The sequence below is a fragment of the Motacilla alba genome, chromosome 1A (genome assembly GCF_015832195.1).
Source record: "Motacilla alba alba isolate MOTALB_02 chromosome 1A, Motacilla_alba_V1.0_pri, whole genome shotgun sequence".
Lineage (NCBI taxonomy): Eukaryota > Metazoa > Chordata > Aves > Passeriformes > Motacillidae > Motacilla > Motacilla alba.
The window spans coordinates 23,663,983-23,691,335 of record NC_052031.1 but is presented as its reverse complement, the minus strand read 5'-3'; the positions used below and the strand labels follow the sequence as shown (position 1 = coordinate 23,691,335).

General features: G+C 38.9%; 1 protein-coding gene across 7 annotated transcripts in view; it reads right to left on the bottom strand.

The window, feature by feature from the left end:
- LOC119707980 (ankyrin repeat domain-containing protein 26-like) overlaps positions 1-27,353 on the bottom strand; it is a 47,418-nt gene that overhangs the window by 6,430 nt on the left and 13,635 nt on the right. For 6 of the 7 annotated variants that reach the window (XR_005258924.1, XM_038153700.1, XM_038153695.1 and 3 more), the window contains 26 exons: positions 27,213-27,342; positions 25,615-25,676; positions 24,426-24,537; positions 22,875-22,903; positions 22,708-22,774; positions 22,579-22,623; positions 20,397-20,479; positions 17,785-18,768; positions 16,740-16,945; positions 15,978-16,127; positions 15,002-15,035; positions 14,710-14,848; positions 14,052-14,265; positions 13,573-13,756; positions 12,987-13,133; positions 10,882-11,835; positions 9,167-9,319; positions 8,061-8,236; positions 7,768-7,861; positions 6,586-6,660; positions 5,263-5,397; positions 4,246-4,358; positions 3,688-3,829; positions 2,815-3,096; positions 1,879-2,114; positions 904-1,150 (listed from right to left, as the gene is read on the bottom strand). Coding sequence is in view for 6 of the 7 variants with exons in the window: in XM_038153700.1 (XP_038009628.1) it covers positions 904-1,150; positions 1,879-2,114; positions 2,815-3,096; positions 3,688-3,829; positions 4,246-4,358; positions 5,263-5,397; positions 6,586-6,660; positions 7,768-7,861; positions 8,061-8,236; positions 9,167-9,319; positions 10,882-11,835; positions 12,987-13,133; positions 13,573-13,756; positions 14,052-14,265; positions 14,710-14,848; positions 15,002-15,035; positions 15,978-16,127; positions 16,740-16,945; positions 17,785-18,768; positions 20,397-20,479; positions 22,579-22,623; positions 22,708-22,774; positions 22,875-22,903; positions 24,426-24,537; positions 25,615-25,676; positions 27,213-27,342 (5,193 nt within the window). In the remaining variant the exon portion in view is untranslated. The remainder of the gene's footprint in view (positions 1-903; positions 1,151-1,878; positions 2,115-2,814; positions 3,097-3,687; positions 3,830-4,245; positions 4,359-5,262; positions 5,398-6,585; positions 6,661-7,767; positions 7,862-8,060; positions 8,237-9,166; positions 9,320-10,881; positions 11,836-12,986; positions 13,134-13,572; positions 13,757-14,051; positions 14,266-14,709; positions 14,849-15,001; positions 15,036-15,977; positions 16,128-16,739; positions 16,946-17,784; positions 18,769-20,396; positions 20,480-22,578; positions 22,624-22,707; positions 22,775-22,874; positions 22,904-24,425; positions 24,538-25,614; positions 25,677-27,212; positions 27,343-27,353) is intronic. The other variant, XM_038153698.1, reaches the window with a different exon arrangement.

Sequence of the window (27,353 nt, the reverse complement as noted above, 5' to 3'; positions counted from 1 at the left end):
AAACTGAGATGGACTTAAAAGCGAAGAAATACTTGTCACATTCCCTTGACAGCAGAATACAATGACTCAACCGAGAAGCTTGGCCATGTTAAGTGGATCTCTCACTGATTACAACTATTGGTGTGGAGTTTTCACAGCATAATGTTCAGCCTCCTGTGAGGCATGTGCTATCACAGTGACTGCTAATTACAGGGCATACTTGGACCAGAGGCATTGCAGAGGTTGCAGCATTGCTGTAGAATCAGAAAGCTGCAAAGACTTGCCAAAGAGTAGGTAATTTTACCATTTCATGAAATAACACATGGTAAGAACTACAAGGACAAATGCCTCCTACGCATAGCATGTATTCTGCAATGAAGTGTGAAAGCAAAGTTATGCCATCCCATTCATATCATCCTATTTTTGAAGAGTCCTTTTGTTGGTATTAACATACTAATGCAAGTTCTGTGAAGAAACTGCTGGAGTGAAGATCAAGGAAGAAGAAAAAGGTGTCTCAGAGATGTCTGACTGGATTTGTCACTCAGCGTGATGTTAGCCACTCTAAAATTGGGTTAGCCAAATCATACATTGGAATTTCATGATGAGCTTAGCTGGGAGCTCCCTATGTCACAGTACTCCTTGTCACAGTTCCTCTTTTAAAAGAATGTGATGGCACAGTTCACTGCTTTGACTTAAATATTTTATGGCCTTGACCCTCTTGAAAATTTTTACAACACTAATGACCAAAAATCTTCAGCCTTAAAACATACAGCTGTGCACTGTTCTGAGGATTAGCAGTTGCTTTGACCTATTAGAAAATGTGGCATGGAACAATAAATGAATTCTAACTTCAGGCTAAAATGGAGAACCTTGCATATGGCTACTCTTCAGCAGGAGTTGAGAACAGTATTTCAAAATGCTTACCTTGGCCACAAAGGCTGCAACTCTGTTTCTCGGGGATAATGTGTTCTCAGCTGGGGTGAGGAAGCTTCCTCCTAGACTGAGACTTCTGCTCAGTCCCAAATTGTTGCCAAGATGTCCCAGTGCAGTTGAATACAGAACTGGAGATGCAGCCAGACCTCCGCTGACAATGCTGCTTGTGATTAATGATTTGCTTTTATGGCGCTCCCGGAGGAGCTTAGCATTGGCTTCTTCAAGTCTCTCATTAGCTCTGAAATTTGGAAGCACACAAACAGTCACCTTTGGTAGCAACACTGTCCCAAAGTTACTCTCCAGGTTCTTGATTATTGACTTCTGAGATAAAAAGCCTCCAAAAGTAGTACATCATTTGACCTGAGCGTGTTTGGGGGGCCCATTTCTAAGATGTCACACTAGGTGCAAGGAGCAGCGTCACCAATGCTTAGGAGTGCTCAGCATGAGGGCTTGAAAGCCTTCTGTGAAAGCCATGTGTTTACAGAGCTGCTTCTGGAAGGTACATCACCTCTGTAACAACTCTGGGCTGGACCCCCTTCCCAAGGAAAGCTCAAAGCTCAGAGCCACTGCTTAAACAGAAGCCAAAAAAGGTAATTTCTATTTTTCCTTCACAGAATCCAATTCTGTTCTCTGAGAGGCCCACCTTATTCAAACAATAAAGGACATTAAATTAATTTAGTCTGTTGTACAGAGGATGAGATTATAGAGACTGGCAAAAAAAAGCTGCCAGTTAAAACAACATCAACTTGAAAATTCTCCTGTTAACGTCATGATCAGTTGTGTTCCTGTTGAAACACTGAAGAGAAATGAAGGCCTGCTAATCAGGAAGGGTCTTAAGGTACTTTTCCCACAAACATGTCATCATAGGCTTTCAGTGCTGGCCAGGTGCAGAAGAGGAATTAACAAGAAACATGCATGAGGAAAAAGGAGTCTCTTATTACCAGTCCAAAAAAAGCACAGACTTACCTTTCCAGTTTCTTTGCTAGGCATCGTCTAGTTTTCACTTCCTCCAGATACAGCTCCTTGTACTTTTCCACTTCTGCCTGTACACATTCTTTTGGAAAAGTACTGTCTTGTTGAGTATTTTTGATCTTGTCCAATTCACATTCAAGATCTCTAATTCTGTCTTTTAGCTGGCTTCTCAGAGAAGCATGATGACTTGCTCTGATGTGTTCTAGTCTGTCCTGGGAGGCTGCCTGTGCCTGAAGGAGACAGTGCACCTTCAACACCACAAAGAAAAAGATAACTCTCCCCACCTGTCAATTGCATGTACCCAAGGTCATGGGCCCAGCTTGGCTCAGAGAGGCAGCTGTGCCTCTTCACTACCATCAGCAATCAAGGCAGAACCCTGGAGCTATCACTAGGGTAAATAATTATTTTCACTGAGGATGAAGCCCAAATCAGTACCACAAAGTAATAATGAAAGGGCATTATCTCTATAGGACAGGGCATGGAGAACAGGATTCCTCAAAGACCTTAGCAAGATGCCTCACCTCCTCCCCATGTCCACACCTGCACCTTCAGTCACTTGTTTTCTGAGCACTCTCCCCTGTACAAGGACAAAACCAGATCTGTAGGTCTGGCCGTGACAGCTGGAAGGTGCAACACCTCTTCAAGCACAAACAGCAAGAAGAAGCAGACCAGTGGACAGAGACAGCCCCAAGCACTGTGGAATGGAAACCTACCTTGGGCAAGCTTTTGCTTCAGGGACCTGCCTTCAGGGACATCACACACCATAAGAGCACTCCTGCCCAACCATATGCCCATCTCCCACTGCCCTTTGGCACAGACATTGACACACACAAGTACAGCACTAACATACTGCAAGCAAAACACTAAAAAATGGTGACCACAACCAGAGTCTACAGAGTGCCTACAGACACACATCAGAAAGTCACTCACTTGCAAAAACAGATTGACTTCTTGTAGTTTTTGTCTTATTTCTTGGCCTGCTCGTTCATCAACCTCTCTTTTATACTGTTCTATTTGGCTGTGATCCACCATGTTAGTCTCCAAGTGATGTTGGAGTTTTGCCACTTCTTCTTTCAGCTGGCATTTGCTCTTCTCCAGTTTTTCACAGTTCCCATGCAGGGTAGATAGCTCTTCCCGCAATTCCCGGTTTTGGGCTTCTAGCTGCATGCTTTTTTTAGACTCCATGTCCAGCTGCTGGGAAAGTTCAGCAACCTGTACGTGGGGAAAAAAAAAAAAAGAAACTCAGAGGCATCTAAAGGCAGTGAATTCTGTTAAAATTGCTCAAGGGGTTGTCCACGGAGACTGTATTTATCATCTGTACACTCAGCCCTGACCCCTACCCATGGACATGATGTCCTGTAGGACAGCAGAACTGCCCATCTCTAAGGCCTGCCCTGAGGATCTGCACTCTTGGCTGACCCCCCTGCTGTCACCGGACCTGTTCTGTTCTTCTTGGTGAGTGCCTGTGGGACAGCTCCTTGGCCCATAAGGTCATGGACCCTGCCACCCTTGCTGTCATTCTTGACTTGCCCTTCCTCTGCATGACAGTCTGCCCTTCTGGTGCCTTTGCAGATGCTGCTTTGCACTTAAGGATTGCATCTTTACCCCTAAGGACAACTACATCAGTATTAGTATAGTCACCTGCTTCTCTAACAGTAGAAAAACCACTGAGACCAATCAAATCAAAAACACAGCCAAGGAAAGCAAATCATCAACATGACAAGAAATACAGGCAAAGCTTCACACAGGTTTGAAAAGAAGTAACACCACAACCAAACAAACTCCAAATTAAGCAGAGCTCACCTTTGTTCTCAATCTATCAACTTCACTGACCATTTCAGAATATCTGCTCTTCATTTCTCCCTTCAAATTAAGCTGTGACTCCATTTCTCTCTCCTCATACACCTTTATTTTCTTTGTAGCTCTACTGAGAAGTCTCTTCAACCTAAATAGCAGATCAGTTCAGAAAACAATAAAACACAGGAATAAGCAACCTTCTCCATATGCTCTCCAGTAAGGCATGCAGAAACAGCTTTCTTCATCTTTAACATACTTGAAAGCACCAGGAATTGATGATAAAAAACCTGCTCTTTCTCTGCCACAAATCACCTGGCACATTCAAATTTCAGCTGAAAAGATAAATTGAAGAGTACCTTCCCCACGCCTGAAGAACTGCAGGGCAACCTGGATAGGCAATTCCTCTTGCAGCTGTTAAGTATAGGCTCATGCACAGAGGTACCTTGCAGGAACTAACACAAGACTTCAGTTTGTTCAGAGTACTTGTACCTATTCTTACATTACTGTTCAATAAAACTGGACTTCTATTCAGGGATATCTCTTCACCATGTCAAAAAGCCATACCTCTTCAAGTCTTTCTGCAATTCTAAGTTTCGTCTCATTTCTTGGTCCAGACGGAGTTCAACTGGGCGTTTTAACTCTATCAGTTTCTTCACTTTCTTTCTTTCACTCTCACACTTTCAAAACAGAAAAGACACATGACACACACAACATGTAAGAACAATAGCTACGTGCAATATGTGTCTCTAGCATTTTCCATGGAGAAGCTGCAGGCCATCTCTGTTAGCCAAGTTAAACGTTAGGTTTCACAGCAAACTGGACCAATACTGAAGAACAAAAATAGATGCCTCCACTGAAACAAAGGTGGAAAAGATGCTGGACTACTTTCAACTCATAGTAAGGATCATCTAGGTATGCTTATCATGGGAGAATACAAACTAATCTAAAGCCTTTACAGGATCTTGAACAGCAGGCAGAAGAATTTGATCTTTGGGAATTTTTTCAATATACTATTCCCTTCCACCCCTTCTTTGTGGCTACTTATGTGCTAGTTGCTTTTTATTTCCTTTATTCCTCTACAAAGAGGGAAAGGCCGCCCCATTGCAACTGTCAGCCATTTCTGGTTTCCCAAGCACTAGTTCATTTTCCCAGAATTTCTTCACTGTTTTTCTGCAAGTCTTTTAAGCATCCACTACCCTGAAAACATGCTGCTGCTACTCCCTGCACTGCACTGGAAAAATGAAATAATTCAACCCTGCCCAGAAAACAAGGGGTCAGAAGATGGCCAGAAGGAATCCAAGAAAGACCTGAGGAACTGAAGCCCTACTTGATGTGTTTGATGCAAACCATACTGGAACCAAACCATACTGGGAACTCTTTCAAAGAGAATCACTCCAGAACTTACACAAGATACCCAGATAGCTTTCATTTGCTTCCTGGATGATCCACAAATCACAACATATCCAGAGCCTGAATGGCAGGGGTAATAAAAAAATGCTCTTTATCTAAGAACTCAACCAAAAGGTTAATGTGGTTCTCTCAGGTACTGGCCTAGGTCTCTGGAGAATTTTCAGGATTTACCTGTTCAAAGAGGTCTGCCTTTTCCCTGTCAAGTTGAGCAACACGCTCTTCAAGGTTTGATCTTGACTTAAACTGCTCTTCCCACATGCTCTGCAAGTCCTTTGATGTCAGAGCCAGCACATTCTGCTTTTGCACCTGTAAAAGCAACAATGGCAGAACAAGAAACTAAGGAAACCATAAAGAAAACACTGGAACAGAAAGCTGTAACTTAAATGGAAACTCTCTCCCCTCCCCATCCCATGCCTATGGTTAATGTTAATGTGGGATGTAAAACACAGCTTGGGAAACATAACCAAGAAGAGAAACTGAAGATGGTAAAAAGAATGAATGTTTTTCATTCTTTCACCCATTTCATGCTTTCATGAATGCTTTCATGCTTTCGCCCCTTTCTTTTCAGAACAGGGGTGGTTAGATGAGGTTGAACTTTGGGGAATAACAAACACACACATAAAATCACCCTGTAGCTTTCTTCTAAAGGTTCTCCAGAGTTCATTACATACTTTCTTAATGCAGTTTTTTCTAGTGCCTACCACACAATATACCCTACCCTCATGGCTTCTCTGACAGCTGTATATCTCCTCAGAGCATGAAAATATTTTGAAATTGACAATGGTATTGATGGTTCTATCTAAAGGGACAAAGATTTGCCTAACAGATGCCTTTGAGTTGAACACAACTTGCTGATGCAGTTCAACGATAAAGACTGGAAGTTGACTAGATGCTTTTAGTGGCATTTTTAAGGAAAAAAATATTACAAAAGCAAAAAAGGAAAAAACAAGAGATGCTTACTGGCTACAGAAAGTGACAAAAAACACTTAACACAAAGTCTCAGGTCCTCACAGAGGAGGTAAAACACTGGGTCTCATGACAAAAACTGACATGGCCTCAAGACCAGCTCTGACCAAATTACAAAGAAAATATGGATCTGTAAAGTCTGTTCTCCTCTCTCAGCTTTCAACCACAGATCCCCATGCTGTCCACAACATCCACTCCATCAGCCATCTGCTATGGCTTAACCCTGGTAGGCAGCTAAGTATTTCACAGCCACTGGCTCACTCCCTGCACGTGGCATGGGGAAGAGAATTCATCACATCAATCACACTGATGAACACAACTACCTTGCACGCCTCAACACATACAAAACACAGAAGGAGGAAAATGAGGAAATATTTACAGCCTTTTCCCTTGAGGGTACCTTGCCCTAAAGCCAGATGGGTATTTAACATCTGTGTGCTTACACAGCCCACATGATCTTTTCATCAATTACCTATACACAAAAAATTCAAAGACTAAAACAGTCATTCACAGAAGCCTGTCATGTACCTGCTTGTGGTGGTCCTCTGCAGCTGCCTGTGCTGTCTGTAAGCTCATTATCAAGTCTTCCAGGCGGTTATGAACCTACAGAAGCATTACAAGAAGCAAGAAGGCACACTATCACTTTCTAGATTGAAGTTACACCTCACTGACCAAAGTAAGTATTACACAAAACCTCTAAACCTCTTTATTCCTACACTATTTACAGCCAGCAGCAATGGTCACAATGGCCTTGGTTTGATGCCACTGTAAAATTGTTAGCAATCATCACCTCTGCCATTTGATGTAGAGAGAGAGAGAAAAGACCATATGGGATATAAAGAATCTTCAGTGAAAACAGGCAGGAGTAGCTTCTCTCATCCCCAGTACACTTGAAAATCATGCCCTATTAATCAAAGTGGAAGGATTTGTCACTGCCTTCCCACTGGCAGTCACAGTATCAGTACATCACAAAGTTTGACCATCACATGTAGTGATTTTCAAAATATCTTCAGCTATAATTGATAACTACCATCGTAACAAGAACCCTAGTTCAGTGGCTACAATACAAAAAACCACCACCAACAAAAAACGTCTTAATTCAGGCCACAGATGTTAGCACCTTATCTGAGCAAAAATTAACCACTGTGTAGAAGCTGTGGTAAATGCCAAGGCTCACACTGAGTTTTGCAGATACCACAAGCAGTCCTCTTCTCTGTTTCACAAGAACAGACACAAAGCAAGTAGCCAAAGAAAAAGCAATTCTGCACAGCAAAAGCTCTGGGACATGTAATTTTTGTTTCAGTCTGATGCTGTCAGCCAGGTCTCTGGCATAAAGGGCTTGGCATCAATATACCCTGTGGAATTTCCACCAGTAAACTTGATGAATACCTTAAATGGAGCACATTGCAGTCCCCAAAGCAGCATCTGACGTTATGAAGGGTCTAAAGCAGACAACAGTTACACCAGTGTATTGCTGTTAAATCCTTACCTTTTAGAGTGTTATGTTTGACTTGCTATAGCATGGGAAAATTTTCAAAGCTGGATGGCTGGAAAGTAGAGCAGGCTGCTTTCTGAGCAGCCTCTATTCAGAGAGAATGCAGGCACTGAGCATCCCTTGACTCTCCAGGAAAACCTCACCATAAAATTTCCCCACAGAAATAGGTAACTAGGCTCAGGAGACACCAAAATGGAAATTTATGAGCAGCTTACCGAGGCAGAGGCTTGCAGGTCTCTTTGCAGGGCTTCAATCCTATTGCTTTGTTGCTGGACAGTGGCTTCCAATTTCGTGTTTTCAATTTCAAGGCTTAAAAAGAAATACAGGTCTTATTATAAAAATCTGCCAGAGCACCAATTCCAAAAGAACAGTGCAAAATAATAAAAACCAAGAACATTCTTCATAATCTTAATAATTTGCTGTGACACAAAAAGGCTCCCTATCTATGCTGTGGTTTCCAGCCAATCCCTGCAAGTGACAGATACCTCATCCCACTGTGTTCTCTTACTGTTGCACGTGTTCTTCCAGTTGTTTTATAGTAGTGTTAGTCTCAGAAGATGCCAACAGCTGGTCCTGCAGTTTCTGGGCAGAAGCTGTTGCTTCTCTTTCCTTACCATCCAAGGCAGTCTTCAAGTCACGAACACAATGTTCAGACTGAAGATACTTTTCTTCCACCTCCCGCAACTGTAAAATCACATAGAGTCCACAGTTGTCAGGTGAGCTTTTATACAGGGCAGTCAGCTGCTGCCCAGGAATTCAAATGCTGCGGATATCTGCCCATGCCCTCTGCCCACAGAACTGTAATCATCTCAACTTTCAAATCTTCTACTAGCAAATGAACATAAGCTGTGTTACTTCCTAATCTTCTACAGCAGCCTCTCCCATCCCTCCACAGATTTCCTACAGCACAGTTTTAAGCACTGATGCTGCTGCTCTGACCCTTTTGGGGACCTGTGCTGATGCTCTTTGTATTCACTCATTTGCTCCTCTGTGAAAACATGAATTAAGAAGTTCATCTGTAGTGACATCACAAGTCCCTCATAAGAATCAGATTTTAAATTATTTTCCTTTTAGGCTCCAAGGCCTCTATTTGTCCATACCATAGAAAAACACTGTAAAAGGTAGTCCCTAACTCAGAAATAACTTATTTCCTTGCAGGAAAGCTACTTAAGGATGGCAAATTATAGCAGGGCCAAAGGGGAAAAATGCAGAATAACTTAAAAAGCATTCAGAATTGTGTTTCCTGGTGACAGGGCAGGGTGGGAGGAGCGGGGGCAAGGGGAAAGCAAGAGCATAGAAATGTCCAAACACAGCAGTCCCAATATTTCTACTGTTCTTCAGAAATCAGACAATCTGCTTTGCTAAACCAAAGGCATCAATATGGACACAAATTTATTGTGAGAAGTACCTTCGCAAATAAAAAATTTTGTCCATGTTAGGGCATAATGTCTGCATGTCAAAGACGTGGACACCAAGTTTATAAAACAATGTAATTGATTCACACATCATTAAATCGATCCTGTTTATTTTTTTCCTGGGGTTTTAGGATAACATCCAATCCTACTTTTAACAGCCACCCTTTGATTTATTAATATAATTACAGACATTATGCACCTTGGTTTTAGCCTTTTCCAACTCCTTTTGCAAGTGCAGCTTGTCCTCCTCCAGGTCACTGCGGTAGCGCGTAGTAACTTCAAGTGAAGCTTCTGACATAGATTGCTTTTTAAGAGCATCAGCAAGCTCCTGCTGCAGCTGTCTGATCATGCCCTAATGAAACAATTAAATGAGCGTGAATAAAGTTGTAAGAACATGAAAAATGCTTTACTTTGACTTATTTGATAATAGAGTTAGACTTGTCTTTGGATTGAACTCAAATGAAATTGTCTGTCACCAGCAGGCATGTGCACAGACAATCACCTCTCCCTCTTTCTCAGCTGAGCACCCCCAAACTGTCAGCAGCTGTTCATGAGGACTTCTGTTTCCTAACACATAAGAAAGATCCAGATATTGTTCTTCTCTGAAACCATGCATAAGCACACACTACAATCATGGGAATTGTACCAACATAATCCAAAGAAATCTGTTGTGATGCAAGAGCCATAATGTGACTGCAGATACTATTTTGTTGACCAAAGGTAGGACTTGTATCACATCATTTTTTGTTCTATCCCTACATTTTACAAACATAATTAAATGAATACCTATATTTAAAAGCTCTTTTTAGATATACTCTAAGAATATGTTGAATCACATCCTCTTACAGCCGTCTTAATAAGCATGTTTTAGAATAACAACTGTCTTTATACTGACATATTTGGTTTGCTAAAATCTTGATAGCTCATACAGTTATACAGAGTATAACTGTATTTCCAGAGGGAACGTGTTGTTTTGGTATGAAAAATACACAGCACTTCACAGATTAAAATGACTGACAGTATTGCTGGAGTTTTCTCCCCACACATACCTTACAGTAACTGATAAATGAAGAATAAAGCAGTTATCTCACATATGCCTATATTTATCTCACTCAAAGATTCTGGACTTGTTAGGAAGAAGGAAATGTAATTTTAAATCACTGCTCAAATCATTAAAGGCGACAAACCGAACACCAGTGTGTCTAAATATTGACTTTTATTAGCTCCTATTTTCTAGAAAGTAAGGGAGATTAAACAAAATGGGTAAGGCAACTTTTAAGTCATTACTCTACCTGAAATTGGCCAGAACAGTCTACCACAGAATACCCTACCTACTCCTAGCAACACAGATATTGATGCAGTCTCTAGGCAGACCCCTTAGAGCCCCCAGAATATTCATAAATTAATACCTGGACACTAAAATACTCTTCAATTTTGATACCAACTTAGGGAGAAGCAATGTTTTTCCTCTGTAGGAACTTAATATTAAATCCATCTCACACCATTCACTCATCTGCATCTTCATTTCTCAACTGTCGTATATTAGATCATTCTTCCTTTTACATCACTCTTACTTTTGTCATCAGTACAATACTTAAAAAAAATCATCAAATACCTAAACCAATTCTACAGGGCAAAAAATGGACTAAGGAAAATATATGAAAGAAGTTCTAGAGAAAGATCACCTTTCTTGATCAAAGCAGACTTGGATACCTTCTTTCTGCTCTCTGCTTGGATCTGAGCAGTAACAGCCCATTTACCAAACCCATCCACATTTTCAAAAGAAACACAACAAAACAGAACAAATCATCATTACCTGGTCCCATGCATATGGCTCATATCTGATACACTTTAGAAACACAAAATAATTTCAAGAACTGGAAAACTTTAAATTGCTGTAAGTCTGTATTTTACCTCTCTCTCTATTTTGTCAGTCTCATATTTGAAGACTTGTTCTCTTAAATCAATACACTTGGCATTTAATTCCTTGTTTCTCTCTTCCACTAGGTAAACTTGCTTTTCAGTATCAGCTCTGAGTTTGTTGAAAATATCATTAAACCGATCTTGCACATCATTAACTACTTTTTCTTTGATGATCCCCCTGTTCTGCAGATCTTCCAGTTGCTGACGGAGCAAAACGTTTTCACTCTGGAGCTGGGCCAATCGCTCCTGCATGGATTCCTGCTTTATTATAAGTTTGTTTACTTGTTCTTTCTCAAGCTGTCGAGCATGATCATATTCCTTTGCCTGACCCTGGGTTTGACTTAATTCTTTTTGTGTCATTTCTAAAAGCAATGTTTTCTCTCTGAGTGTTTGTCTTAACTGGTGCAGCTCATTTTCTAGACTATTAGCTTTGCTTTCAGCTTTACTCAGCTGCTGGGACAAGCTCTTGTTGGCTTCTTGCACATCGGAGAGGTCATGATGGAGCTTGTCTTGCAGGCGAAGCCATTCATCGCGTTCCCTCTGAAACGTTCGTTCAACATCACTTCTTGATGACTGGTGACGCTCAAGTTCTTGAACAGTAGTGTTCAAGCGGGAACGAAATGATTCAATTTCTGTCTCTAGTCTGTCTTTGCTTTCTTTTGTCTGCTCAAGTTTGGAAGTTAGCATTGCAGATTCTGCCTTTAGTAAGTTCAGTTGTCCATTGTACTGAAAAACTGTTTGTGTTAAGGCTTCCTCATTCAGCTTAAGTTCTTTTTGGAGATCTTCATTTTTTTCTTTCAAGGTCTCATTTTCCTCTAAATATTTTCCTTCTTCCTCCTGGTGCCTAAGTCTTATTTGATCAAGTTCTAGTCTTAGCACGGCAATCTCATCTTGCAGTAACTGATTTTTGTACAACAGATCCTTTTCTCTCTCAGTGTCGGACTCCTGAATGACAGGGAACATGAATAAATATCCAGGTGGGAAATAAATCTACAAAACCACTTCAGCATTAAACTGCATTTTAATTTTTCTAACACTGCAACATGACTGCAAAGATGAAAATGAAATTTCCTATAAGACATAAGCTACTCTATGAACCAGTGTATGTGTCCAATGCAGGCACAGAAGGAAGGCGTAACATATTCATAAATAAACAAGCCAAATACATAATGCCTTTATTTCTGTAAACCAGCAACTAAATAATAAAATTATTTTAAATATTTCAGGTATAAAGGTTATAAAATAACAGTGCTTTCTTGTGTGTGCATGTCTTAAAAATTTTCCCTTTTAGATTAATTTAGCTGTGTTACCAATCTGGTAAAATCTCTGTATACAAGGCTAAAAAGGGTATTTTCCTTTTGAAATGTTTTCTTGACACTTTTTTTGGCACTACTGAAAGTTTGCTCTGCACCTGAATCATCTCTGGAATGCAAGAGTCTTGTATAGTGCCTGTTTATTATATAAATTATTTTCCATGTAAACATATTCACCCTATATTTATTAGGCAGCACAGCCAAGAACAAATAATTCTTCCATGAATCCAGTAAATTCATTAAACTTTTCAAGACTTCTTTTTTTTTTTTATAGTGTCCATGATTGCTTATTCTTCTTCAATTATTTTAACTAGCATTGAGAGTTTAATTTATTGGTGATCTTAATTCATAAAATTTTAATACGTGGAGGTGGAAAGAACTTCATACTTCAAGTTTGATAAGGGAATAAATAATTTAAAAAACCCCAAGTAATGGGAACACAGAGTGAGTGTCAACTTCCTTCCTGGTCAGTCTGGATGTAGGTAGCTAAGTGTTTCACTACTAGAAACCTTAAAAAGTGATGCTAAAATGCCAAGGAAATAAAAACAAGACAGTTTAAAAAATAGTGTAAATAGTGCTTTCGTTAGCTTTCTACTTGTACATACAGCACTGATACTGCTTTCCAGAATCTTTAAAGACAAGGGAAAAGAGAAGAGGTATTTGCACAGCAAAATTACACTGTAAATAATCCATCAAGAAGCAGAAAAAAAGTTATAAGTTATAATAAAACTTTAGAACAAACATGGTGAAATTGAATTAATTAGGAAAAAAAAATCTACTTACATCTGAACTTTTTGCTATAGTTCTTCTTGTCTCTTCTTCTAGTTCCTTTTGTCTCCAAAGGTGGTTGTTCAAAATGCCTTCTTGCAGGGCTCTGGCACTCTTTTCCTGAGAGAGCTGTCTCTGTGTTTCATCACGCTCATCTTCAACCTACAATAATACAATTAAATTACTTGCACCTTCAGAAAAATTAAAGCTAGCAATATCGTCCCACTCTCTCTTTTACTCTTGTAAATATTTTAAATTTACATTATAAAATATTTTAAACATTTGTTTTTAAATATTTTAATAATCCAGATATAAATTTTAATTTTCTTCTGAAAATTAGGAAGAAATACAGAAAAAATTAGTTATTTTAATTATCATTTTGTAATAATTTTGAAAAATAACTCAAAGTTAGGCTGTGAAATACAAACAAAAAAAAGGGAACACACTACTTGGAAACCAGCTGTTCGCAAAATCTGGAAATAGTTACCCAATGCCTCTTCCATGAACAAAGTACCTCTCCTTTAGGCATACTGGAATTCAACACCAATTAAAAAGAAGCAGAAAATAAGAAGACAAGTGTTTAAGTCATTATCTAACATACCTGTTTGAAGAGCTTTCTCAATGTTACTAACTCCATTTCTAAATTCCTTGATTGTAACTCAAGTTGCTGTTTCTCCTCCATCTCTTTACAATATTGCTCTTCTTTCCTTCTGAGTTTTTCTTTTGTTTTCTCATATAGTGTTTCTACTCTGAGCCTCTTTTCTTCTTCTTGCTTCAAAGTAAACCTGGGAATTAAAAGTATAGTTGAGAAACTAAAGCACTGATATAAAAATTAGATATTCTACACTATGCAGAAACCTGCAGAAACAACTCAAACCATAAAAATGTTAAATATTTTCAGATTTTATATTTTTACTCCAATTTTTAACTTTTTATAGAATTCTATTGTCATTCTATTATCCATGGTATCACATTTACAGTATATGGAAATAAACTATTGACTGTTTTATCACTTGTAAGTTTATCTAGGTAAATATACTGTTACAAGGGAACACGTTATCAGAACACAAGATTACGTACTTAAGGCTTTGGATATCACTTTTCCATTCCACTTCTTGATGAGCCAATATGGATTTCAAATCTTGAGTCTCTTCTGCTATTAATTTTGATTCCTCCTTTTCACTTTGCAATTTTCTTACTTCTCTCCAGACGGCTGCATACCGATTTTTTTCATGCTCTATTATTTGTTCATATTTAAGAAGTATGTTTTGAATTTTCAGTAAAATAGCAGAACCTATTTGAGATAGAAAAGACAAAGCTGCACACATGCATAAATACTTTCTATGTGTAAATTATTTGATTTGGTGTGGGTGATAAAGTTTTGGTAGTGGGAAGACTGAAGGAAGGCAGTGGGAGTTCTCTGTGAGAAGAGGCCAGGAGCTGCCCCATTCCAGACACAAGACAATGGACCAACTGCAGGGCACAACTGAGCCTTTCAGCCATGCTGGTGGCATCTCATAAAAATATATTTAGGAGAAGACGAAACCACCACTTGGGCAAAGGCAACAAATAGGAAAAACAGCTGCTCTGTATACACATGGGTCAGCGATGAAGGGGGCGGCGGGGAGGTATTATCCTAAATATAAATAAACCAAGATAACTAGGAGTGCACATAAAGAAACCATGTTTTAAAAAAGAAACTTGTAACATCTGAGGGAAAACTGACTTCAGAATATACCTGTATGATCCACAGTAAGCTGTTCTAAGAGCAACACAGCCTCTTTGTAGGTAGATGTTGGTAATTTGACGTCCTCTGATGTTGTGTCAGATGAGTGAGTTAAATCGAGGTCATCAGTTACATCCATTTGTATGCTGACCTGCAAACAATACAGTACTTTCTGTATACAACTATGTAATATTACAGATGCATGAATGACTCATTCTTTCATTCACAGTCTGTATCTGATTGGTCCCATCTGAGTGATTAAAAGCTGATAAAACTATTTATCAAGAAACTAATTTTACAGTACCTTGTTCTTTTCACTCGCTGTTTTTGCTGCAGGTCTGGAAAACAGAAATGTATTTCAGTTCTGGAATGTTTATCTTGCATTAAGAACAATATCTAAAGTTGTTTTGAAAATATAATTTCAGTAGGGAATTAAAGTAAAATTTAATACATTTTAGACATAGGTGAATACTGGAAAAAAATTATCATCTTTATTGGAAGAATATTTTTTCACAAGATATTAAGCAAGTAGTGGAAATAACTGTTCACTCAAAGAGACAGGAATCATATAGCGACAGACATGGAGATATACAGATAGATAGTTATGTGCATTCCCTGTTTAATACTACAGGTTTAGTTCCTCTTCAGTATTTAGACTCTTTCCCTTACAGTCAAAGAACTGCAATTTTAGATTCTTGAGTGTACTTAGGCTGACTGGAGTAGAGTTAATTTTCTTCAGAGCAGCCCAAACAATGCTGTGTGTTACATTTCTGACCAAAACAGTGTTGACAACACACCAGTGTTTTAGCTATTGCTGAATAGTGCTTGTACCCTGTTGACAATTTCTGTTTCTCATTTTGTCCCCCACAGTTAAGTCTGAGTAGACAAGAAGTCAGGAGAATATACAGATGAAGAAAAAAAAATAAAAAGAAAAAAACTCAAACGCTAAGATGCATGTGATGAAATAGCAATTTTGTTCTTGCATAAGTCTCTCCTCTCCCTTTTTAAAAAGATATGTTTACATACACACTGACCTTCAGGTAATTTTTCAGCACTTGTGCACACTGTCTTTTTAATAAACTTGGGTAAGATGTCCAAAGCACATAAAGCAAAAAGGTTATGTTTTGGAACACAAAAGGTATCAAGTCATATTGGCACATGAAGGAACAAAAACCACTGTGCACATCAGGTTTACAAAAAAACTTACCTTTGGCCTTTACCCTCAGGTCAATTTTTATCATTAAGTAAGTTTTAGTTAAAACATTTCTTATATTCAGTACCTTCCTTCCTCTTGAGATGTTTCACTGGAAGTGCTATCATCTGGTACTCGAAAATTCTTCCCACTGGAAGAGTTCATCTGCTGATTAGCCTTCTGCTTTGAAGTCTGTCCTTTATTGCTCTTTGCAACATCATGATTCAGGGCAAATTCACTACATTAAACAGGAAAAAATTTATTTGAGTAATTGAGTAACTTTACAGAAAATTGAGTAACTACAGAAAATATTTCCTTGAAACAGACATAAGGTGATGTCAGAAACTGTCAGATCTCAGAGATTAATCTGAGATTAAAAATATCTCTGACAAAACACAGACTTAACTCCAAGGGTTGTGGAGTATTTAAAAGTATTTAAAAAACCTTGCCCTAGGAATGAGGGGGGAATGTGGAACATGAACGAGATTCAGGCAGCATCTTATATCCATCCACATTAGAGGAAGTAATAAGAGCAGAGATTCCTCTGAAGGACAAACAGGAAAACCCTTCTGCTTAGAATTTCATAAAAATATCAATGTCTCCTTCAAACTTTTCATATTCATTTGGTAATATCTTTTCCCTCTTCCTAAAAAAAAGTGTTTTTCTTAAATGCTTGTGAAGCAGTGGTCTGCTGAGTATTGCTTTCAGCATCAAAGAAACTGCTTTAATTGAAGCAATAGAACTAGAACAATATTAGAAAACCTAAAAGATACTTAAGTAATCCTACAAATATGAATTAGAGATCATGTCTTTAGTTTCTACTTTCATTGGCATTTTAATAATTTCTGACCTCTCCTCAGGTGAAAAATTCTTGACTTTCTCTTCTGTAGTGTTTTCATCCTGCATTTTCAAAGAGTCATTCTTCCTTAGTGAAAGCTTTTCTTTCGTTTGCTGATTAGTAATGTTGCCTGGTGGTGTATTTAATTTATCAACATTTTCCTCTTTTGCTACTGTCTGCATATTGAAACATCTTTCTTTGTTTTTTTCCTTCTCAACCTACAAAAATAAAGTAAAGTTTCAAGTATTAATCAGTCTTTCCATAAAAGAGAAACACAAAATCCAAGACTGAATAATTCAGGGTTTACCTCTGAAGAAGTGTAAAATGAAAAAAAAAAATACAGACAAGTATTTTCACAAAAAATACATTACAAAGTGTATTGTCATTGAAAGTACTTCAAATTCACTCATGATCCCATGATGTAACAGAAACACAGCCCTTAGAAAGAAAACAACGGTGCATCTTAAACCATGAACAACAAAAATGCAAAAGCATTACTGATGGATTAAAGAGTTAGAAGGACTGCACAATGTTTGTTACAAAAACAAGAATTAAAAAAACAAATGGAAGTGTGCTTGGTTACTGCTTCCTCCATGGAGGGTAGGCAGGGTAGCAGGGAAAAAGATGCCAAACCCACAAGTAGAAACAACTCCACTCACAGCAAACAGAAATTTAAGTGAAGGGCAATGAAGACACACCATGCAGAAATCACAGTAAATGAGTTCAGTCAAGACCCTGTTCAGAAGCTATTTTCATTCTTTGTTTCAGAATCAAAACTGATTTGATTGTGTGCACTTCTTTTTATGTCAGTGAAGTGATAACTTCTTACACTGGAATTGAGCGCCACATACTGTTAAACTGGAACAACAGTGCATTCTGTGTTTTCTGAAAAAGGGAAAAAGGCAACTCTCCGCTGCTGTCTTTATTCATAAGTATTGTATTTTCATTCAAACAACGACTAATTTGCACAAAGCATCTTCATTTAATGAATAGCTGAAGTGAACAGGACCATTGATATGGAGAAAGACTAAAGAACAAGGAGTAGCAGGTGAACTACCTCTTTTTGCAGCTGTACCTTCTCTTTCTCCAAAGCCAGGAATACTGTTTGCAGCAATCCTACCTTACTCTTAAATCTTTCTATATCTCGTTTTAGCTCTTCATCAAGATTTCTTTTCAGCATGTCACACGATTCCTGAGCACTAATGAAAAGACTTTCAGTTTCTCCTATATTACTGTTGATACAGCAGTCCTTGGGAACATCATCATTAAATCCAGAGTACATTTTAAGTTTCATTTCTGTTACAGAAGGTACACTTTCATCACTTGTACAAACAGGTCTTATTTGAGGAAGAGTATTAGAAATGTCACCCAAAATACTTGATTTTAAGCTATGTCTCAGGGAGTAAGCAAGCCCTTCCTCTGCATTTCTACTATTTCCATTATCATTCTCTTCTGTTTCCATAGTAGGCATTTTCTTTTTCTCTCCTTTAGCTAGAGACACCTTTCTGTTATCTACATTGTTAATGTCAGATTCTTCATTTGTATTCCAGGTATCTTCTCCATTTGTCTTTAAGCTATTTTGATCAACCAGAACACCATGACTTGGAAATACAATTTCCATTTGGGGTATTTTTCCACCTAGTGCAAGTTTAATATCCCCAAATTCACCTTGTCTTTCTAAATTATTACTTGATTCGGTCACAGGAGATGAAAAAATGTGAGAACTCTTCAATTCTTCACCAAAGCCATCTTCTGGTATTTCTTCCATGAGTGAAGCAGTTTCCCCAGCTTCATTTTCACCAAACAACTGCTTCAGCTCTGCTGTAATGTTTTTGAAATTTGTTTTCAATTCCCTTTTCTCATTTTCAACCCACATTCTTTCATATCTTTCTTCCCAAGGTTTTCGATTTAACTCTTTGTCAGCACTGTGCGATTCCTCATTTTTTGTTAGGGCTTTCTGATGTGAAACTTCTGCTTTGTCGGTCTGATTTCCATGTGCTGTTTTTTCTATCAGGTTGGTAGTTTGTAAAATAAATTTATCCTTAAGTAAACAGGTACAGACAAAAAGATTACCAAGGAAAAAAGAAGTTAATCTAGGCAATTTCCATTGCAAACTCATCCTATCATGTAACAGAAATAACAGCATCAAGATATTCTGAAAGCAATTTTTATAATATAAACAAGGGATACTAAATTAAAGGTTCGCTGACTCACCTTTTCCTTAAAAATAAAGGACTTACTAGCTACTAGGACTTTATTAGAGACAACAGCTTTTCTAGGATTGGAGTTGGCTAGATGAGGGTTACTTTCACCTTTAGGCCTGCCTGCTTTCTGTAACCAGTGGCCTTTGTTAGAAAACAATTTATTTTTTCATGTTTGCTGCTTTAATAGCATTTTTCTTTGGAACTGCCCATGTTTCCTCACCTTCCTTCCTCCATACTGTCAGGCATTTTACAATCCCCTGCCAGCTAAGCTAATATAGTGTTAATGAACATGAAAACCTTTTTATTGTCCACCACATAGAGAACTGGGCCTATTTCTTCACCCAAGGCACAGAAATGTTAAATTTCATTCCAAGATCCAAAGAAAAGTGTTTATGAGGGAAACGTGTCCATTCCTTCCCTCATCCCAAAAGTCAGGAACCCAAACTTATGTGAAAACCATACCATGCCTCACTCAACACCCCCCAGTCTCCTCCCGTCCCTGACCCCACACCCTGCTCCTCACATGCTCCTTTTCCCCATACGTTTCCTGGTGCCTTCCACGCAGGCCTGCAGCCTCAGTCCCCAGGGGCTAAGACCATTCAACTGCTCTCTCTTGTTAGCCAAGCCCTTCTCTCTCTGCCAAAATTCCTGGTTTCAGAAAGGGAAGGAGCACCTCAGGCAGCTCCCCTCTGTCTCAGCCTCACCATTCCCCAAATTCACTGCCCAACCACTACCACTTCCAGTAGGCCTAAGTTCCATGCTCTGCCTGTCAATATTAAGCATGTTCCTTTTTCATCATACCTGGGTATGGGGTAGAAGTGATTTGCTCCACTGTCGCTTGAGGTACTACAGAAGACTCCAGACCCGTCTACCCAGCCCTCTCCCTCTCCTGCTGTAGGCCCAACACAAACAGGATGCCTGCCTTATTCCTGTCTAAAATGCCCTCTGAAAAAAATCTTTTCAAACATTTCCTAACACGGCCAAACAAGCACATATTTTGCAGAGACAGGGAAAGCATTGAGGTCACAAAATTTAACTTCTTTTTTTTGTTTCTTCTTCTGTTATGAAGTGTAAGACCAGGCATACTTAATCAAATACATAACATAGACAAATTTCCTTCTTTACTTGAATGTGCATTTTGCATAGGGGGGAAAAAATGAATTTGACTGCACTGTTTCTCAGCACTGTGCAAAAGGAAACACACTGAAGAAAGTCTAAGCAAACCAGCTGGAAACAAATTAGTTTAACAGCAAGTATCAAATATAACAATAAGGATTTTTCCCCACCATAAGAAGACTGCATCCCATTTTACTTCAGGCTGTTATACAACCCTTTATCTACAGGATTCTCCAGAATTATTCATTCCTCCACTTTACACGTGTATAATATATAATTCTTTACTTTACAGTGTACAATACAATTTACTGTTTCAGACTTCTAATTCAAAACCTTTGGTGCTACATACCCACACTCCACAGTTTTCAATGGCATCCTTATCTTCTTTTTCAGCTGCTGATGACATATGAAAAGTAGATCCTGAGTACTCACCTACAGTGAGAAAACTGTATCTTGATAACCAGCATGACCCAATACTACTTATTTACATTTAGAGTGCATCTTGAATTATATTTGTGATAAAAATCTTAACACAAAATAATGCATCGCCTCTAATTTGTGAGCTCTTAGAGACAAAAATTACCATAAAGCAGATTGAAGATGTATCTGTGTACGTTGCTTTCTCACAGGGCATTTAAAGGAAATTTTCTGAAAATTGCTGCAAGTGGTCACAAATCAACCAATCCTGTTTCTTAAAGGTGCATTATCTTGATCTTTCTCTTTGAAACACTGTGAGCCAGTAAATAGTTACATGGCTCCAGCAACTGTAATTCCCCTATGTGCAGTACACAAAAAATCATGAAAAAAAAATTCCATCTTTGAAATATTTTAAGGCCACATCTTTATCCATGAAACAAATCTGTCTCTAGACATATATGGAACGAGTATTTCAAACTGCTACCTTATCTGTTGCAGAAGACACTAATGGGAACTAAAAGGCAGATTTGTGTAATGCTGAGAAACAATCCATGATCTGAACACTTTGCCTATACTGTTGGAAACCGGATTCCACTCTTCCCTCTCTCAGAATTTCTACATAATATGGGGAGGTCACAAACTTCTCGGATGTATTCACTCGGATTGGCAGCCTACCCTGAATCTCTGTTACACCAGAGAACTGCACTCCAGATAATCCCAGACACAATCTAGAAGCAGCACCTCATGTCATTGTTCTTGTGGAAGGCATATTGTACACTTTCAAGTGACAAGTTTTCAGAAAGAAACGAGTCTTAACAACTCAACTGAGGAATCTAAAAACAAGCGATGGAGACTTTTCACTCTTATCACTCTGCACCTCCTGTCTTGCTCCATAACCCCATGGATTCTACACAGTAGCCTTCCTATGTACAAAGTTTCACTGCTAAGAGGGACACAATATTCTTCCCAGAAAAAATGAGCCAGACTGAGAAAAATACATAGATATCATCACAAAAATACAGAAGGGCGCAACCTCACTTCTTGGCGTCTTCTGCTTTAGGTGAGTACTTTTGCAAGCCTTCCTTGAAGGGTTCTTAACATTTGATACAAGCTCAGAGTTACAACTTTATGTCTGAACTGGAGTCTGAGTTCCTCAGTCTAAGGTCTCCAGAGGTCAATTCTGACCCCAAGTTACACAGTGTGAAGTAACAACATTTCCTCCCACCTCACTGCTGCGTAAAATTTCTGACATTTTTGTAGATTTGATTGTTGGGTATTTCAGTACAAGGCATTACACAACGGTCATTAGTGGATTGACAGCACTTATTTCAAAGGGTTATGATGATCTCTTGATAACTCCGATGCATTTCAGATAGTCTGATAAATACTAAAGACAATAATAAAAGCAATAATTAGGGATTATCTAAGGATAATGTTCTACATGGAACACAGGCATTTTTCCTTTTCCCTTGTTTTTCAACAAGAGGAGCTTTAGACTTTACTCATGCTTATAGATATCCCAATACCAAGCTGTTTGCTGGTGCAGATGAAGGCTCCAGCCAGCAGTAAAACCAGACAGATATGCTGGTGGTTGAGCAACATTTGTAGGTAGCATCAGAGAAATTACTGCAGAGGGAATCCTAAGTTATCACTATCAATACCGCTGTAATCAAAAGCAACTCAAACTCCCATTTAGTCTTGCTCATCAGAGAAGTTTTCAACAGCAGCAGTTGAGTTTGAGGTCTCAGTTTTCAAGTAAGATTTTAGGATCTTTGGAGCTCATAAGACCGATTTCACATAGTGTTTAATCAATCTTGAAATTTCTGTGTAACTGGCAGAGAACAAGGGAAAAGGCAGGAAAGACACAAGGCATCAATGTTCCTCCATCTTCAGGACTGCCTGAAAAGGGGAGATGACAGCATGTATGCTGGAGGAAGCCAGCATCATGGAAGGGTAGACTGTAGGAGGGAGCAAACATGTACAGGTGCATATCTCAGTAGTCCTTCTGCTTCCAGAACACCTTGTTAGAACCATTAATTTAAAATTAAGAAAAGATTTGCAATTACAATGTGTCTGTCCATGAAAGAACATGAAAAAGAAACTGTCATTAATACCTTCAATATCCTCAACATCTTCTAAATCAAATTCCTGCAACAGATCTGCAAAACATAAAACAGATGCCTTATTAAATACTCCTAAAAGATTATGAAGCAAAATCCAGAACCACTTAAGGCAAATATTACCTGATTTCTGCTGCCTGTTTTCAGGAGAAGTTTCATTCATTTCCAAAGCAGATATGGGAGTCTTCAGCTATGAAAGACAATTCAATGATAAAACACCAAATTCAAAGTAACTACAAACTACTTAATGAGCAGAATAAGTTGTCAGTCTAACATGAACAAATACTTACCTGTGAATTGTTGGGTTTCTCCAAAAAGCCTGGAAGTGAAAAATATTTTGGGAAATGTTATTTTTTTAAATTGTGGGTACGTTTTACTCCATTCAACATCAGCAGTTTCTACAATTAAGTATTAGTCACAAGCATTATTTCATCAAGAGTACAATATTGAACATTCCATTTACCTCATCGTGCAGCATGTGTCTTAGTATACAAGAAAAGAACAATGCATACTCCCCATCATACACCTTGGATTTAAAAAATTACCATCACAGAACTAGGATAATATAAGTAAAGCAGCAAGGTCATGCTTGGTACCCGAACAAGATTAAAAAACTTAGTCCTTTTGAGGAGCTGAATCCTGCTTTCTAAAAGGATTATTCCAAAAGCCAAAGCTGGTCTGCTACAATGAATGATCATAAAACAGCACTATGACTGTGATTATTCTACAAGTGCTTAATATTGAGGAGCATTTTCTGTTCCATTGATGGGACTAAGAAAGCACAGGTGTAGACAGAGAAACCTCACATATGTCTAACAAGGTAAAATCAAGGTAGTGTTCATCAGATTGTTGTGGTTTAGCTTGCAGGGGAACAACAGAAACAAATGTTGTCTGGTTTTAATCTACATTTATAACATAGTTCCAAATATTTTTTTTTAAATTTTGTCCAATATTAAATCATTCCCATACCCAACACAATCCCACCTATACTTCTCAAATCCTCTGCTTAAGTCATCTTATGGTTTGAGTTCTCTCACTAAAGAAGTATGTGAAAGAACACTTAGAATTATTAAGAATGGTTCCATGGCAAGAATTTTACATTTAAATAAAATTGTTTACATTTTATATTAAAAAAACTCCCAAACCAGCATTAAAAAACAAAAAGTATTCTATTTCAGAAAACCTGGTGGTCCAGCAGTGTGGAAAGACCTTAGAAAGATTACCATAACCACCTTTTACCATCTTTTCACACTGATCCTGAACTTGTCCTAGTAGAATTCTTGTCTAAGCAGAATTCCGTGACAAATAGTTAACAACTACACTTGAAACTCCTGGAAGCTTGTAAAGTTTTGCTCAAGATACTCCAGAGACAGTGTCACAAACTACAGGCATAAATCCTCAGCAAAAATCCCTGTACTTGTAGTCCGCTTTAGCTCCTAGGCAAAGCACAACATAAAGCTATCAAACTGCTATCAAAGGTTAAGCCAGGAGCGACAAAAATGCTAAGCCAGATCATAGCTGTCTTCTGCTGCATTATCATCTAAGAATATTAAATGTTGAGAAAAGTCAGTCCTAACAGACATACACTGTCATTGCTATGAAACAAGAACCTGAATCAAAAAAACTAGATACTCACGGCAAGAACACAAATAAGGCAAAGATTTTCCTTTACAAACTGGCCAGCAAGTGCTGCCATTACTGGCATTAGTTAACAAACAATAAGCACTTCATAGGTATGGTTTGCACTCACACCAGGACAGCATTTCTAAGACAGACACTGATAAAAGTTTACTTTAGCTTAAAAATGCTTACAGACAAACATTAGCCCACCAGGAAGTTACCATTGTCACTTTCCCCTGAAACAAACTGGGAGCATGTTCCATGTCTCTCTGCAGCTGGGAGCAGCACACCACATGGTATTTTGCTTGGCATTTCAGAATCTGCCTGTGTAACCTAAAACACATAAAAGAGAATTGGTAAAAATGCATTTTCAATTCATTTCTACACAAAAAGTTCCTGCTAAACCAGTTCATGTAGCACGGTATCAAGTATATTCTAGAACCAAAAATGGTTTTTAAGGTCCTTGGCAAGAATCCATCAAAACACAGTATATTGGAAAATCACAGCAATTGCGTTTGTTTTCAGATCTTAAGCAAAAACCTCATGCCACTATTCTGCCACTAGACAATCACAAACAAGAATTAACATGGTAACTCAAGATACAGGTTGTGAACCAACAGCTACATGTCTGCAGTGGTCCAACGTTTGTATTGAACTTGTATATGACATTCAAGTTGGCACTGACATTCCCTAGGCATATATCCTGTGGTAGTGAATGAACACAGTGCTGCTCCCAATTGCAAGAGCCATTTGGATTGAACAAAGATTAGCAAGGCAGAAAATTACCTTGAAACTAACAATGTTTGAGCCTTGTATTTTTAAGAAGGGGATGGAAAGAGTTCTTTTTTCCCAAAAGAAGAACCAGAGGGACTTAGCTACAGACCTTGCTGATTGCCATGGACAGAAAGAATGAAAAAGGCAAACAAGGTCAGCATGTGCAGTGCCTCTGTTGAACATGATTTTAAAGAGGGCCAGAGTACACCTACAAAAGGTAGAGAGAAGCAGCTGCCATCTGTTCAGAAGCAGCTAGCCATCTAGTTAGCCCCCAGGGCAACAGCTAACCAGGTCAGCAGACTAGGGCTGTATGGTGAAACAGCAACAATCCTGCCAGCCTCTGTGAAAAGGTCAGAATATTTTAAGCAGCAAGGAACTTCACTGTTTCAGGACTATACTAGAAACCAAACTCAGCCAGTTGCTGTGACCCAAGCCATTAGCTCAACCCAACTTCATCCCAATCCTAACTGAGCAGCTGGCCTACAGCAGAATTATTTCAAGGGTCCCCAGTTACGAACATACAGCAAAGAAATAAGCCTTATCAACAGTAGTGTCTAAATGAAAAGGAAGCTCTCAAGTGATTCTGGATCTTCTACTTCCTGCAGTGGAAACCCTTGTGTCCTTCACAAAAAATACCTCAGAATCCCAGGGAGATTCAGCATCTTCCTCTTGCTCTGTTCCCACTGTTGGGAGGGCATCTACAAATAAGATGAGAGATGCTTGAGTGTTTGTACATCCAAAGATGGTCCATTGATGAGGACAAACTAAGAAGCAAGTTTTACTCAAGTTTCTTCCCACCCAGACACATCATGTTATCTCCTTAACACTTCTAGTTCCTTTTGCTTCCTTTCTATCAGAAGATGGCTATGCACAACAGTTAACAAAGCTACAGGCAATATCCAACATGCTTGGGTAACATTCAGGAAGATATTTCAGTATCCTGCGGTTTTGCTGTATACAGAGTTAAGGCCTCTCCAGCCTACAGCTCCAAAATTTGGCATTTGCTATCACTTTCCACTGTAGAGGGGGTACCACAGAAACACTATACAAAACCTCCTCACACTAACATGCACAAAGTCACCAAGAAACAATCTTCCCAATCGTCCCAGACAAAGTTGTTACCCTGCCCCTTCCCAGAAGCTAGACACCTAAGCACTGACATTTAAAAATAGAGGCTCACACCTCAAACACTTAACCCAAACACACAAAAGCCATTTCTGTCTTGGGGGGGGGGGGGGGGGGGGGGGGGGTGTTAAAGTTCAAACCTCTTCCCTACAATTTCAAGGTTCAGTCTCAGGGGGTTACTAGACAGATTTTACTATGGTATTTCTATTTTAAGCTACTCCATTAGGAAAAATTGATTCAGGATTCAATTGTGTGGATACATACACATAAAGAAGGGGGAAGGACCTGGATGCCTGTGAGGGCACCCACCCCAGAAGAGGCAACTGCTGGTTCCAGTCTGAACTCTGACTACTTACACTATGCCAAATACATACTTACAGTAAAACACATATAAGGCTAGAACACACAGATGAGCAGGGATAGGCACAACACTAGAATACAGCAGGTTCTGCCAGTGCCCCCTGCGCAGCATCTGAGCAGCAGCTACACATGCTCTAGTAACATCTACTACAACAAGATACTCCCAGAGGATAGACAATGGAAATGGGGCTTTGTCTTCCTACTGTCAGACCTCAGTAAGTATCAAAGTGCTCTACTCTGACTAGGCTGGTAATGTTTTCAAGCATACACGTGTGGTGCTGGAGAGACCTTCTACATTTTAAAACTGGACAAGGTGAGGGACTGGAACAGCTTTCTCTCAGCTTGACTCAAATCCTTCCCTGGCTTCAGCCAAGAACAATTACAGCCGTTCAGTGTGACAGTACTCGTGATAAAAGGGAATACTGTTGTCACTTGAGACATTCTAGTCCTCCTTCTCTTTGTCATCTGTGCATTTTGTTCAGATCACTTCAGAAAGAACACAGCAACAAATCAAGAATGGCACTGGCTTCATAGTGCATTGCTTCATACCCAATGCTACAATTTCAGTTCTTTAAGAATGAATGAAAAGCAACACAATCTGCTTTCCTTCTCTGCCAATGCCCACTGAGACTCACAGGAAAGAGAAAATTTTGCTATTGTAGGAGTTAATCACCATTGTAGTTCATTTTCTATGCATGAATATTTGTAGAGGAAGAACTTGGGTCAGGATTTAGAGTCATTTCTCTCACCACAGTTGTCCTTTGAAGCTTTGTGGACTTCATGCCTATCATTACAAAGAGAGTTTTTCACATCCTCAGCAACTGCAATTTTTAGCTTTTTGCCAGCACCCTCCTTCTCTTCATGTTCAGATGATTCTTCCTAAAAGAGAT